The sequence below is a fragment of the Oryctolagus cuniculus genome, chromosome 18 (assembly GCF_964237555.1).
Source record: "Oryctolagus cuniculus chromosome 18, mOryCun1.1, whole genome shotgun sequence".
Taxonomy (NCBI): Eukaryota; Metazoa; Chordata; class Mammalia; order Lagomorpha; family Leporidae; genus Oryctolagus; species Oryctolagus cuniculus.
In genome coordinates, this window is record NC_091449.1 from 22,851,314 (window position 1) to 22,866,147 (window position 14,834).

Sequence of the window (14,834 nt, forward strand, 5' to 3'; positions counted from 1 at the left end):
GGGTGCTGGTACATGTCCCAGCAGTTGCACTTTTGATTAAGGTCCCTGCTAATGGCCTGAGAAAAGCAGTAGAATACAGCCCAAGTGCTGAGGCCCCTGACACCCATGTGGGAGACCCAGAGGAGGCTCCTGGCTCCTGGATTTAGCTTGACCCTGCCCATGCCATAGTGGCCATCTGGAGAGTAACTAGTGGACAGAAGACCTAACTTGGTCTCTCCCATTCTTTCTATAACTCTTTCATAAATAAATCTTTTTAAAAAAATCCAGAGGGGTCAGTGCTGTGGTGCAGCAGGTTAAAGCCCTGGCCTGAAGCGCCAGCATCCCCTATGGGCGCCGATTCTAGTCCTGGCTGCTCCTCTTCCAATCCAGCTCTCTGCTATGGCTAGAGGACGGGCCAAGTCCTTGGGCCCCTGCACCCATGTTGGAGACCCGGAAAATGCTCCTGGCTCCTGGCTTCGGATCGGCACAGCTCCGGCCATTGCAGCCTCTGGGAGTGAACCAGTGGATGGAAGACCTCTCTCTCTGTCTTTACCTCTCTCTGTAACTCTGTCTTTCAAGTGAATAAGTAAATCCTTAAAAAAAAAATCCAGAGACAGAAGATGTGAATACCACCGGAGACAAGAGGATTGGTGATGAGCCAGGCCTGGTCAACTCCTGGGGTGATGCCTAACGGGCTAGAGGCTCAGTAACTGTGACAAAGGCAGTGCCCAGACTGCTGTCCGTGGTGCCGACACCATTGTTCTCCATCCATGTGGGTGCAGCCTGTGCTCCAGGTACCTTTCACCCTCACCCAACCTTATTTACAAGTGAGGAAACAGCCTCGGGGAGACAGGGCACCTGGTCAGGAGAAAACAGCCGGTCTGTGGCAGGGTCTGGATCTCTCTCCCTGGATCTCCCTCTGTCTTGTCTGAGTGCAGACCCCAGAGTCTGAATAGCCAATTGGGTCTCTGCTCCCTCCCCCACTGCCTTGTCTCAAGCTTTCCCACCAGTCCCCACAGGCTCCCCACACAGCACACAGACCCAGGCACCCGGAACTGAGCTACACATGTTTTATTAGAATCAGCCGAATGAAGACTAAAGCAGGTGGGGCAGGTGCTGGGTTCCAGCTTCAGGTGAGAAGAGGGCAGGACGATGGCACTCAGATCAGGCGTCAGTGGCAATATTCACCTTCCCAGAGCATTGGCAGGTGCTACGGGAATGGGAAGGGCCTTTATAACTTCCTCCTTGGCTGTCTGCAGTAAGTGGAGTTTGCATTCTTTGCTGCCAGTGATGGATGACTGGAAGAGTCAGAGAGTGGGAACAGAGGTGGCTAGAGGCAGGTCTTGGACCCGGGCAGGGCTACCCAGGACCCCTGGGTCACCCTGGCTCCAACCCACATGTCCACTCCTGGAGATGGGGCTGCATTGGTTAGGGCCAAGAAGAGGATGGCTCCCACATCCCGTGTTAGGACCCGGTCTGAGCATTCTCCCCAGCCAGAGAGGGAAGGAGCTGAGAAGGTTCTGCAGGGCATTGTGTGGCCTGGGCTTGGGGAGGGGCAAGGTGGCTGAGTCTGGGGTGGTGTGAAATCTCTCAGCCCTGAGACCCATCTGCCAGCCATGTTGGCTGCATGGGAGTGCATCATGTGTTGTAAACAGTCCCCCTGGGTCCTCTCTAATGCACATAATAGTGAATTCTGCATTTGGATCAACCTTACTTTTGAAGAATCAGATGCCCAAAGACAAAGGTTAAAAATCTCCTGCAGTGGAATTCCTCACGCTTTCTGTGTGGCACTGGTATTATTCTTCAATGACCAATTGCATGTGAGTGGTTTAGTGTTTTAGAAACATATGTAGCAAAAGAATGGGCTGCACAGCCTGTGACACACATGGCAAGTGGCTGAAGGTTGTATGTGCTGAAAGAGGGAATAAGACCTGCATGTTTGTGTATCACATCTGTCATGTAGCCCCGATTGCCTGGTCTGTTGGTGCATGGTGGTTTAAGTGTGCTGCTGTGGGGGCAGGGGGACGTGGAGAAGAAATTACCATGACCCTCAGATCCAAGGCCTTGGCTGCAAGCCCTCCCTCATTGTAGCAGTCCTGGACTTTTCCAAGGGCTTCTTTTTCCGATTCATTAGCATGGACCAAATCCAAAGCTGCGTTCAACAGGTTCCTGTCTCCAATGGGCAGCGTCCCAAAGATCTTATAAAATATTGGGCAACCTACAGCTGAAAACACAACCAGAAAACACCTCATTAGAGGAGCTACCAGGCTAGGAGCCCTGGAGGTCACATTTCCCACCTCTTGAAGGTAGCTCCTGTGTCTGGCATCTCTTGCCTGACCTTCCACAGAGACCCGCTCGCCACCCCTGCACCTCCCAGGACTGCAGCTACTGCAGACAGAGAGCACAAGCCCTATGGGAAGAAGTGAGCAGCAGGTGGAGCCACAAACAAGACCCCCGGCCCTGACCACTGCCCAAGCAGAAGAGCCTGCACACCTGTGCCCTTGATGAAGCACCATCCAGGCGAGCCTTAGGCCCAGCAGCCAAGACGCCAACAGAAACCCCCAGGCCCCACAGGGCAGTGCCCGGGCGCAGGCCTGACACAGACGCTGGGGGACCACAGTTTTGGCTCCAATAGCTGGGCTCCTGGAGACCTGCATTGAGTTCCAACTCCAGGTTAGACTCTGGCTTGGCCCCTGGGCATCCCAGGCACTAGGGGAGTGAACCAGTAGATGGGAACACACTCTCTCTTTCTCTCTCGAGTTTTGTAAAGGAAGCCCCATGTCCCCTATGTGTACAACTAATGACCCCTCCATGCCCAAGCCTCTCCCTCCATCTGAAGACCCACTGCCCCTGGTGTTTTCCGTGGCGTTCCTGGGTAGTGACCTCCCAGCTGCCCCTGTCTCTCCCAGAGGCTGCCCAGAGCTCAGCACATCAAGGTGGAATGACTGGTGAGTGACAGCCCAGTAAGCCCACCAATTCCCTCCTTACCACTCTCTCCCAGCTGCAAGCCCAGCTCTCCGCTCACCAGCAAGGCCAGCACAAGCAGAGTCCCCTTCATGGTGCAGGCTGCTGCATGCTCCGCTTGTGGCCAGCTTGCCACTGCTTTATAAACTTCTGGCTCCCCACCCACCTGTGGGCAAGGACCCAGCCCTGTGGTTTCCCAGGTCCGGGGTGAAAAGTATGGGAAGCCTTTCCCACTGCGAGGAGCGAGCTAGTGGGGATGTTTGCCTGACGCTGTTGGCTTTGGAGGAGAAGTGACCTTTCTGAGTGGCTCCATCCTGAGCCAAGTGCTCTGTTGTCCCAGCCCCAGGGTCACCTCAGCTTTCCACATCCTCCTCCCGCCTCTTCTGCCTCCCAATGCACTAATCCCCTTAAATGCAAAGAGAAAAATCACAGGAAGCATCAAGGTCATGTCTACACTGCCAAAGGGAGCGAACACGCTGTCCAGAACACTGACGCGTGCCTGCGTTTCAGCCCGGGGCTGAGGGTGGGAGCATCGTAGCTGGGTCAGGAATGGGGGCCCAGGACTGGTGGCCGGGCGGCTTCCTAGGTCTGGCGGTACCCCTTTGCTCTCACTAGCTGGATCCTTCCTCCAGCCTCCTTCTCACCCTGTGGGAGCTCATGACGTCCTGGGCCTTTCTTGCTTCCCATTACTCCAGCCTGGCCCCTTCTCCTGGCTCCCTCTTCTTCCTCAGTGAACAGGGCCCCCTGGGCGGTTTGAAGTGCCCCGTGCCTCCATCAGCACCCACAGGCAGTGGCGGGAGAGAGGCATCTCCCCAGACTGAGTTGTCCGGCCCCTGAGAGCTGCAACTCTACAGGCCCACGCGCCCGGTCAGCCAGGGGCAGTGCTGCTCTGCCTAGACCCTCCAGAGAGCTCCCCCAGCCTCCGATGTAGGAGCACAGTGTGTTGGCACCAACAAGACGAGGGTGTCCATGGAAACGCAAGCAGAAGCGAGCCTGAGACAGCTGCCTGTGCTCTTATCTGGAACCCGGTGAGCAGCAAGACGAGTAACAATATCGGGTTATAGCCATGAATAAAACCCCACATGTGAGTGCATCCTGATATAAACAGATGACTGCATAAGCAGACGGATGGAGAAGAGACAAATACTCCTGAGAGACCCCAAGTAGTCAATGGCTGACTCCCCTCCAGCAGGGGGAGCTACTGCCCCTCCCTGGCAGACGTGAACAGTGCTCTGGTGATAACCCGTGGTCAGCCACAGCTGTCATGCACACCTGGATGCCTGGTGACAAGAAGCGACCTGATTTCTTTGGTTTTCTTCCCAAACTCTCCAACCCCAGTCCAAGCTACAAGAAGTCCCCTGACAAGCTCTGTGTAGGGGACATTGGGTCATCCCTGGCCAGGCCTCCCCTAGAGTGGCAAGGTCAGAAAACCCAGGACAGGCTGAGAAAGCTCCCAGCCCCGAAGACAGGTGGACAAAGGGCAGCTGGCGCTCAGCTCTGGGTGCTTCTTTGCCAAAAGCAGTTGCCGGATGTGAATCCTGTTTGGCACAGGGTTCTCCCTGGGAAAGCAGTAGAAGATGGCCCAGGTCCTTGGGTCCCTGTGCCCACATGGGAGACCAGGGGGAAGCACATGGCTCCTGGCTTCGGTTCGGCACAGCTCCAGTGTTGCAGCCATTTGGGGAGTGAGCCAATAGACTTTCTCTCTGTCTCTCCCTCTCTCTGCATGTGTCTCTCAAATAAATAAATAAAATCTTGTTTTTTTTTTTTTTTTTTTTTTTTTTTTTTTTTTTTTTTTTTTTTTTTACAGGCAGAGTGGACAGTGAGAGAGAGAGACAGAGAGAAAGGTCTTCCTTTGCCGTTGGTTCACCCTCCAATGGCTGCCGCGGCCAGCGCACCGCGCTGATCTGAAGGCAGGAGCCAGGTGCTTCTCCTGGTCTCCCATGGGGTGCAGGGCCCAAGCACTTGGGCCATCTTCCACTGCACTCCCGGGCCACAGCAGAGGGCTGGCCCGGAAGAGGGGCAACCGGGATAAAATCTGGCATTCCGACCAGAACTAGAACCTGGGGTGCTGGCGCCGCAGGCAGAGGATTAGCCTATTGAGCCGCAGCGCTGGCCTAAATAAAATCTTAAAAAAAAATAAAGTTAAATTACATAGATGTTCAGATATACTTCATTAAAATAACAATGCTTCATTCTGACATGAAAACATCTAAAATATTCACTTTTTAAATTATCCTTATACACAAGGGGCCTTCAAAAGGTTCCCGGGAGATGCTATTATCAAAACTGATATGTGATTTTCAAAACTTTTGCACTAAAATAAACTTATCCTTTTTAAAAAAAAATTATTTATGTATTCTTTTAGAAGACAAAATGATAGAGAAAGAAGGAGAGACCCAGAGAGAGATGATTCCTCAAAGGCCACAAGAGCTAGGGCTCTGCCAGGCTGCAGCCAGGAGCCTGGAACTCGATCCAGGTCTCCCTTTGAGAGCAAGGGTCCAAGCGCTTGGGCCATGTCCTGCTGCTCTCCCAGATGCATTAGCAGAAGCAGCCGGGATGTGAACTGGAGCTCCCATATGGGATGCCAGCAAGTCAAATGGCAGCGTAACCTGCTGTACCACAATGCCCGCCCCTCAAATCTCTTTAAATTCCAGTTTCCATGAACTTTTTGCAGTCCTCTCCTCCAAATGTGAAATGGGCCACACCCTCAGCTCCTCTGACAAACCTCCCAGGGCCCCTGACCCCTCCCACCCCTCCAGGAGGGAAGAAAAACCACAGAGAATGGCAGATGGCGGCGGGGGGTGGGGTGGGGCGGGGAGCGCAGTACATAAGGGGCGGTGAGGAGCCAACCCTAGGTAAGGGGGCAGGAGTGTGGGCGGGGCCTTAGCCTTCCTGTAGCTCCTGCAGAAAGTCTGAGACTGCAGGCAGCTAGGCTCTAGAAGCGGAAGGAGGGGCCGGCACTGTGGCATAGCAGGTAAAGCCGCCATCTGCAGTGCCGGCATCCCATATGGACGCTGGTTCTAGTCCCAACTGCTCCACTTCTGATCCAGCTCTCTGCTGTAGCCTGGGAAAGCAGTGGAAGATGGCCAATGGCCATGGGCCCCTGCACCTGTGTGGAGACCTGGAAGAAGCTCCTAGCTCCTGGCTTTAGATCAGCACAGCTCTGGCCGTTGCAGCAATTTGGGAAGTGCACCGGCAATGGAAGACCTCTCTTGCTCTCTCTCTCTCACTCTGCCACTACCTCTCTGTAAATCTGGCCTGGGTATGGCGAGCCAGGAGTGAGGAAGGGATGGGGAGGCAGGATGCCCACGGCCCCGCCCAATCCCAGCACCTTCCACGCCAATGCAACACAACAGGACTCTCGGCACCCACACTGCTCACCCCACAGCTGAGCCTCACTTTCCATCCTGGTCCAGAAGCCAGGACACCTTCCTGGAGACCACCAGGCCCCCTGCAGCCCCACCCCCAGCCCCTGCTCCTTCCCATCTTCCCTAAGATGAGGGTGATCCCAGCCTGGGCAAGGGCAGCTGTCTCCTGAGGGCGTTCCACTCACGTCTCCCACTGTGCACCACCGATGCCTTTCCACAATGCTGCACTTCTCTCTGTGTCCCGGTTCTGTTCTCCCCACGGGAAGACAAGGACCTGGGCGTCTCTCCCAGCCCAGCCAAGGCCCTCGAACCCCAAAGAGCAGAATGTGGTCAAATGCCAAGTAGGTGTTTAGAGACAACTGGTCTACCCCGTGTCCCCTAGCCTTCAGGGTGTGAGTGCAAGAGAGAAGCAGAGGACCTGCACTCCGGCCTGCCCGCCACACTGGCACTGGGTCTCCTGCAGTTCCCATAGTCACAGCAGCTGGTAGTCAGGGTCCCAGCTAAGGTGCGAGAGGCTGAGCTGGCCCAGGGCTCCAGAGGCCCTGTGTGGCACTTTCTCCCCTTGCCTAGCCAGGGTTTCCACTGGTTCTGCACCTTCCCTGCACCCAGGCATGGGCCCATGGTCAGATCCCCGGAAAGAGAGAGGGAGAAGGAGCCAAGCCCTGTGTTAATCCAGGGCTGGACTTGGCCAATATCAATACACACACGTGCGCCCTCTGCAACTGCAGGTCATGCAAGCTGTGGCCTGGGAGGGCATGGAGGGAACCCCCCCCCGGGAAGACAGGCCCCTCCTGCCCCACTGGGGGCACGGAGCAGGTATAAAGGGCCCCGCGGTGGGAGCGGCTGTCCCTGCACCATGAAGCCTGCTGCTTGCCTGGCGCTGCTTGGCTCTGCCTGGCTCCTGATCTCTGTTGCCAGTGGGTGCCAGCCACGGGCGCCTGGGCTGGGGGTGCTCTGGGGGCAGGGGCCAGCTTTCCAGGACAGTGCTGGCTCCCAGGGCGGGTGAAGGGACGCACCTGCCGTGACCCATGCCTTCCGTTTCTCTCCAGATTGTGACATCTGCCCGGCTGTGCAGGAAGATGTTTACGTGTTCCTGAACGGATCCCCTGAAGAGTATGTTTCCTATGTGCAAAATTACCAAAGTGACCCGCTAGTGCTGCAAAACGCCCTGGCGCTGAAGCAGTGCGTTGATGGGAAACTGACAGCGGAGGATAAGGGGCACGCAATCAGTGCCGTGGTGAGTCCAGCCGGGAACCCTGACTGCAGGTGGAGCGTGGGCGGGGACGGGCCCTGCTAGGCTGCAAGAGTGCCAGAGACAGAAGGGGCCAGCAGACTGGGGTCTGTGCATTCCTGTAGGCCTCCGGTGCCCCTGTCACCTTGCCAGGCCTTCCGTGTAGCCCCTGCCTGTCCCAGCCTCACCTGCACCCCCCACAGAGAACCTCCTCCTCATTCCTGATCAAAGGAGGGATTTTTACGAGAGATTCTCAGGCACCCGGGGTGCAGGAGAGGATCTGCCTTTAGCTGCCCAGATCCAGTGCCAGGCTACAGCTCCTCCCCAGGAAGTGCCCTGTGCCTGCGCCCTGCAGGTGTCTCTTAGCCCCGGCCTCACCAGGTGTCCCGACTTCTCTTTGCAGAATAAAATCTTCTCAGATCCTCTTTGTTAAGGGAGCCCTCCTGGCCAGAAAACCCAGGGCCACCCCGCGCCTACGTGGTCACCAGGTACAGCCCACCTGCTGCCTGCCGGCCTGTCATTGGAGGAGGCAACAATAAAAGCTCGCATTGCACAGAGTCTGCTCAGTGCTGGACCGGACACCGGGCGTGGGTGTGGGAGGCGGGTGGTGCAGTGGGGCCGGCTGCCGTGACTGCCAGTGGTGGCTGGATCCAGGGCTGTCCGTGTTGTTCCTGCAGGGGTGCAGTGTGGGGCGGGTGGGTGAGGGTGCAATCAACATCGCCGTGGCTGTGATCCACCAGGCACATGCGTCACCGACCAGGCATAGCCGGCCAGCAAGCTTCAGAGCGGCAGGGAGAGTCCCAGCGTCACCGTGAGCACACTGCGGCTCAGAGCCGGGGCGCGTGCCCAACACTGCACAGCAGCTGCCACTCTGCTGCCCCGCCCTCTGCAGGGAGACCTGCTTGGCTGCTCAGTGTGTGGCCATGCACGGTGGCAGTGGCGCCCACCTGTAGATGGATATGAGACCTCCCACCTCCAGGCCCAAGGGACATATGGGGTGGGAACGGGTCCCTGACCGGACAGGAAGACCTAAAGGCCAGGGGGCATGAACGTCCCTGGCCATGATCCAGCAATCCTCTCTCCTCCCTCAGCTGGTCCCAGTGCCAACCCCCAACTGTGGACGCAGCTGTGACCCCGCAAACACACCCCGTGTGGGGTCTCCCGCACAGTGGGCCCAGGGTCTGGGTGTCTGTGGTGGCTCAGCCCTGTGGTCATGATGCTGCCGCCTGACTCAGGCCCCCTGCATGCCTGTCTGTGCCCTCTGGGCCTGGATCTGCCACCTGCCCCCTGCTCTGTCACAACTCACTGAGGGCACTCGCACAGGGCTGTCTGGGGAGGAGCATCTGTGACATCCTGGTGACCAAGGAGCTGCTGGGAGGCCCAGACAGGGTGGAGTGGCTGCTCCTGTCCCTGGGGGCTTGCTGGGGTGGGGGCAGGGTGGGCTGATCCTTTTCCTGTTTCTCCCACACTTGTACCTGGGCTGCCTTCACAGAGAGAATGGGTCAGGGTGGGCGCTCCAGGCAGCGGTGAAATCTCGGATTGGGGCACCCACATCCCCAGTCAGAGGGCCTGGTTCTACTCCCAGCTCCTTGGCTGCCATTCCAGATCCCCGCTAATGCACACTCGGGGGTTCAGGTGGCACCTGCAGGTGGTGGTCCAAGCACTGGGGTTCCATCACCCACAAGGGAGGGAGACCCAGATGCATTTCCTGCCTTTGGCCTGGCCCAGCCCTGATTCTGGGAGCCCAGCACTCACCCCTTCCCAGGGCCCCACCCCATCTCACCTAGCAACCTCCTACTCTGCCCACCTCTTAAAGGTCCCACACCCCTCTTGGTGCCACAAACTCTGTCTAAAGCACTTACCCCAGGGGAGACCTGCTCTTTGTGCTCACTGAGCTCTCTCCACAGAGGAGCAATGGGGGACCCCTGCCTCTGCAGGAGTGAAAGGGAGCCCAGGGGACGGGAGGGCTTGGGGAGCAGAGACCCCCTCGTTACCCCCCCTGTGGGACCCTGGGGCTGTGTCCCACCACACCCCGTCCGACAGATGCAAATCTATGCTCAGTGAGAACACAGGCGACACCAGGTGTCTCGGTCAGCTCTCTGCTACTGTGACAGAATCCCACAGACTGGGGCAATGTCCAAGCCACACGAGCTGATTGGTTCACGGCTCTGGACGGCCTTCGTCTTGCATGCAACATAGTGGCCAACATCCCATGGGGGTGCAGGGAGAGGCGGGTAGAGTCAAAGATGTAGAGAGAAAGAGGGAGAGAAGCAGAGGAACTTGCTTTTATCTTGAAGTTTAATTTTTATTGTTTAAAGATTTATTTATTTTAAGGCCTCAGCCACTGGCCACTATAGGCCTCTGGTGAGGGGAACAGTGGATGGAAGCAACCCCCCACCCAGATTCACGAATCAAACATTTGTAACAACACCTTGATAGTAAGGAAACATTTGTAGCAACAACAATGGGAACTCACCCCTGTGCACCCTAAGTCACCCCAGGAGGCCAGCGTCAGTCCATGCAGGAGCTGGGTTGGGGCCCATGCACCCATGCTCCCTGCACACGGACTCTGGGGAACAAACCTCCCCCCCAGTGAAGGAAAGTGCAATGTGGAGAACACCAAGCCTAGGCATCTGGAGTTTGAACTCAGGCAGAGAAAGGAAAACGCATGGGTGTCTTCCACCCAATTAGGAACATTAGACTGCTGAAGCTGAGTGGTCCCCATTCAGCACTCGCTGTGTTATTTTACAGCACTTTGTGAATCTCCAAAAGAGTTTACAATGCAATTTAAAGCGGAGAAGCTGAGTTGGGGGGGGGGGCAGCTGTGCACTCATTCACACTCCACAGAGGAGGCCAGCAGGTGTGTGGGTGACCAGGGCCCTGCACCCTGTGGTCTCCATGCCAGGGCAGGGGAAGTGGGCAGGGAGGCAGAGCAGTGGGCCCTTGAGGAGAAAAAAACAACTGTGGCCCCCAGGTGGCAGCCTAGGGGCAGTGTGGGGCCCAGGACCAAGGAGGTGCTGGGGGAGGGTTGAGCCACTTTCCCAGGGGGAGCAACCTTGCGATCAGCACCCCGGGGAGCTGCGGGCCTGTGGCTACTCCTGCCTGCGGCCTGACGCGTGCTGTCCCTGTCCTTATGGTCAGCAGCAGCCCGGTGTTACCAGCATGCGGCTCAGGTGCTGGTGCCCAGGAGTTCTCAGTGCTCTGTGCCTGAAGCCCTGGCCCGTGTCCAGGACAGGGCCCTGGTTCCCGCTCTGGACAGGCTGGGCCACGCTGGCTTGAGGTCCTGTGCAGGTGGTGCTCAGCGGGAGGCTCCCCTGCCCTCCATCCCAGAGGACCCCTGTGTCCACCTCCTACAAGTCCAGAGAAGAAGGGCTGGAACAGAGCAGGAGGGGCAGCAGAGGGTGGCAGTGCTGGGGTGGGGCCTGTGGTAGGACAGGAGGCTGCTCCCCCAGGAGTCTCAGTTCAGGTCATGGCAGGGGCAGCCCCGGAGTGTGGGGACAGGTGTATGTGGGGCTCCGTATGCGACCTTGTGTTCAAAGAAAGAGGCCTTCACAGTTGGGCTGTAATACAATTGCAGAGGCAGAAAGGAGGGGCGGGAGGTGCTGGTTGCCTGAGACTTGGGACCGTGACGGCAGGTGGCAGAGGGCCCTGGCACCCCTGGTTCCGGGGCAGTTCTGCCAGAGCCCTGCCCTCTTCACCTGGGCCCTGGGGAGAACACAGGCCCCACTTCTGGTGACCTTTAATGAAGCCAGGCCTGAGGACCCTGAGCCCTGCCACAGCAGAGCCACTAGGGATTGGCTGGCAGGCTTCTGTGATGTCACAGTCACTGAGATGCGCACTCTGGGCTGGGAGGCGACCAGAGGCCAGTAGTGCGTCTACTGCCCAACTGACCAGTTGGTAGTGTAGGCAGCAGGCGCATTTCAGAGAATCACATGGATTCGCGATGGAGGTGAGTGGCACTTGCTCTCTGCATGAGCTGTGGTGTGGGGAAGGTCCCTCCCAGTGCCCAGGTGGGTTTCCATGGTCTCCCACACTGGGTTCCATGAGTGATGTGGTGGAGCTCTGAGTGCTGCCCCTGTGTGCAGAGTGTGTACACAGTCATCTCATTCCTCCCGCTCTGCTGGTCACCAGTGTCGAATGGGCTGGGTGTGAGTCTCAGTCTGGACACAGGTTCAAGACTAGGTGTTGGGTCAGCTGGTATCAGGTGGGGCAGGGAGGCCGGCTCTGAGAGCCCCAGAGATGCGGGAGATGGGAGCAGGCCAGGGAGCCCCGTAGACTTGGGACTTGGGCTCCCTGGAGGACACATGGATGCCAGGCTGGGGGAGGAGCGTCCTTTCCGAGGGCAGGGGAGGCAAGGTGGGGCTGTCCTTCCCCAACCATCCCTAGTCCCTGAGCTCTGCACAAGTTATCCTCCAGGGACCCGGCCACCAGGTGCCTGCCTGCCTGGCTGTGTGGCTGTCCCTGCTCTGACCAGGGGGACAGCTTTCAGGGCAGCATTCCTGTGGGCTCCGCAATGCTGGCTCCCATGTGCATGTGTGTCTTACAGATTGAATGTGAATGCCCTGAGGTCCCGGAGGGCCCAGGAGCGAGCAGCGCTCATCAGACAATATGAGCAGGTACGGGCCAGGGTGCTGGGGGAGGAGGTGGGGCCCTGCCTCAAGGACTATGCCTGTGAGAGCCAGACCCCGCCGCCATGGGGACACGGGGGAGGGGACGGGCGGACAGCTCCCCCAGTGACTTCTCATCCGGGTCCCCTCTCGGCTGTAGGGACGCAGAGGAGCGGCACTGCTGGAGCCTGATGAAGAGGACGATGAGGGCGGCTGCCTCGTCCCAGACAGGCTTGGGTTCCTGCAGTGAGTCGTCTGCACCCCAGCTCACCCCAGGGCGGGACTGGGGTCAGAAACCCCAACATGAGGCGGCACACTGTCCCCGGCCCCGACCTTGAGCCCAGCTGTGGTCACAGGCAGGCACTGGTCAGCATTTGGCCAGAGCTGAGTGACCCTGGGACTCAGGACTGCAGGCAGGGACAGAGCTGGACGTGGGGCAAGCACTGGGCACTCTTACTCTGAGGTCTCTGTTTCTGTTAAGTAGAGGGGGTGGCTTACGGGTCCCCATGCTCCCAGGCAACACAGCCTGGCCATCGCCACTCCAGAGCTGTGTCCACAGGGTTGGGGCACCAGCCTAGCATGTGGGCAGTTGTCCAGCAGGTGCCTGGGTTCAGGGGCCAGGCTCAAGGCTTACGAAGACCTAGTCTGAAGGATGGCCAGGGATGTGGTCTCTGTGGCTCTGAACCTGCTTGTGGGCTCCCGCAGTACAGACCGTGGGGAGGGTGCAGCTGAGGGCCCTGCCCCCGGGTCTGTGCTGGCAGGAGTGGGGCCTGGGGGCAGGAGTCGGACATGGAGGCTGTTCCCACAGATGTCAGGGAGAGAGGCCCCGTGGCTGGAGGGTGGGCTCCGGTGACCTGTAGGGATGGAGCCATCTCGGGCCATCTCTGGCATGACTCAGCAGCCCACCTTAGCACAGGGATAAGGGCTTCTGCCTCCATGTTGTGCCAGAACCTGGAGAATAAGTAGGAGCAGAGTGGTGGAGAGATGGCCAGGGTCCGGGCTGACAGAGGAGGGGTGAGGTGGGGCGCATGTGTACCTAAGGAGGTCAGGGCACAGGGGGGAGGGTGGGTGGTGGGAGGCCCTGAGGGGTGTGGGGGTCCCAGGTGCCTCGAGCCCCAGGTGCACACTCACAGCACTGAGCATCTCTCAGGCAGGCCACCTGGACTCGGTCAGTTCCAGGGTGACGTCCTGGACAGAGCTGATGTGGGATATAGCTGCCTCAGCCCTGGGCAGTCTGGCCCTGATCAGGACAGCCACCCCCCAACCACTGTGGGGGGCTGCCACACACCCACGAAGGTGGACCTCTGACAGGCCTGGAGCCCGCCACTGGCAGCAAGAGCCCCTGCTGGCCCTAGGCTCCCTGTGCTCATGGTCACCAGCCCCTCCCTTCCCGTCTCAGTCCCCTGGGCTGAGAGGATGAAGCTGGTCCTTCCCTGGCCCACTAGGGAGGTCGCGGTGCCTGTTGTGGTCCTGTCCTCACCTCTCCGCCTCCCTTGCTTTCCAGTGAGCAGAAGTTGCCCCAAGACAGCACCCCGGGGGCAAAGGTAAGGACAAGTCCTTGGCCATGGGCCAGTCATCTGGAAGCAGAGCTGGGCGGAGGGGGAACATGGGGCTCGGCAGTGGTGAGTGGGAGTGCCATAAAGTCCCGCGATGCAGTACTTACACGGCACCTGCTGACATCTTACCACACTCACCTGTCCCAGAAGTGAGCCGCAGCTCAGGGGCGTCTGCTGTCGGCCGCCCTGACTCATTGGCATGGTTGGCAGTGACCTGGCTGGAGCTCAGGGGCTCTTCCTTGAAGACGGGGCAGCTCGGGTCAGAGGCCAGGCCACCGATGCTCCCCCAGACAGAAGATCTGGGGCTCACGGTCTGTGCCTTTTCTGGCTCCTTCCATTTGAGTGCCCACAGAGCTCCTGAGCTGCAATGAGGGCCCCTCTGGAGCCCCAAGCTGGGCTCACGCCATCCTGTCTCGTTTTCCAGCGTAAACAGGAGGTACGAAGGATCCAGAAGTGGATAAAGATGATCAAGAACCATAGTAAATACCGCGGCAGCGACAAGGTACCGTGGCGATGAGGGCCCCTCGGGAACACTGAGAGCTGAATTGGGGTTTGAGCAGTGCCCATTCCTGTGCCAGGCACCGCCTGCCTCTCAGATGCCCAGGGGCAACTGTCCAGCCCCTACGGACACAGGTCATGGGCACACCTTCCCCATACACACAGGACACTGTCCTGGTAGAAAACCTGAAGTCACTGCTGAAGACAATCCCGGATGCAGGGCAGGCGTGGTTCCAGGAGCCCTGTAGCGGCCAGTCCGTACACGGCAGAGCCGGTGCCCCTGAGCCCTTGGCCCTCCAGTCACTGTGGGTCATAAGGCCCCCCTCTGGGCAGATCCTCCCTCTGCCAATACACAGGGAGCCCCTGGCTTCTCCCTCCGCTGTCTCACCCTGCGCTGCCTCCACGAGTGGCCACGTTCAGCACTCACCAGAGCCTCCTCTCTCCTGTAGTTTCAGCGCAGAATCTACAAAGGCATCCCTGCCCAGGTGCGCGGGAAGGTGTGGGCTGTGATGCTGGAGGTGGACAAGAGGAAGGCCCAGAACCCAGGCAAATACGCGGTACGGCTCTGCACTCAGCCCAAGGGGGCCCGGCCTGCTCAGGCCTGCTCAGGAGCCTGAGTCTCCGTGGAGGA

The 14,834-nt window shown here is 58.6% G+C and overlaps 3 protein-coding genes across 6 annotated transcripts in view; 2 read left to right on the top strand and 1 right to left on the bottom strand.

Annotated features, from left to right (window-relative positions):
* The window catches only part of LOC138846705 (TBC1 domain family member 3D-like), a 90,768-nt gene that overhangs the window by 67,562 nt on the left and 8,372 nt on the right, over window positions 1-14,834 (top strand). Inside the window, exons 1-3 of one of the 4 annotated variants that reach the window (XM_070063235.1) lie at window positions 11,069-12,158; window positions 12,310-14,207; window positions 14,653-14,760. The gene's annotated coding sequence lies outside the window, so the exon portion shown is untranslated. Of the gene's footprint in view, window positions 1-11,068; window positions 12,159-12,309; window positions 14,761-14,834 lie in introns of those variants that run through there. The other 3 variants (XM_070063236.1, XM_070063238.1, XM_070063237.1) reach the window with 3 other exon arrangements.
* On the bottom strand, window positions 1,036-3,090 carry LOC127485426 (major allergen I polypeptide chain 2). The gene is made up of 3 exons (XM_051828420.2): window positions 2,968-3,090; window positions 2,022-2,203; window positions 1,036-1,277 (listed from the first exon to the last, which is right to left on the bottom strand). Exons 1-3 carry the CDS (start codon window positions 3,035-3,037, stop codon window positions 1,164-1,166), a joined length of 366 nt encoding a protein of 121 aa, XP_051684380.1. The 5' UTR covers window positions 3,038-3,090; the 3' UTR covers window positions 1,036-1,163.
* Window positions 7,127-8,095, top strand: LOC138846570 (major allergen I polypeptide chain 1-like). The gene is made up of 3 exons (XM_070062679.1): window positions 7,127-7,228; window positions 7,361-7,548; window positions 7,946-8,095. Exons 1-3 carry the CDS (start codon window positions 7,168-7,170, stop codon window positions 7,973-7,975), a joined length of 279 nt encoding a protein of 92 aa, XP_069918780.1. The 5' UTR covers window positions 7,127-7,167; the 3' UTR covers window positions 7,976-8,095.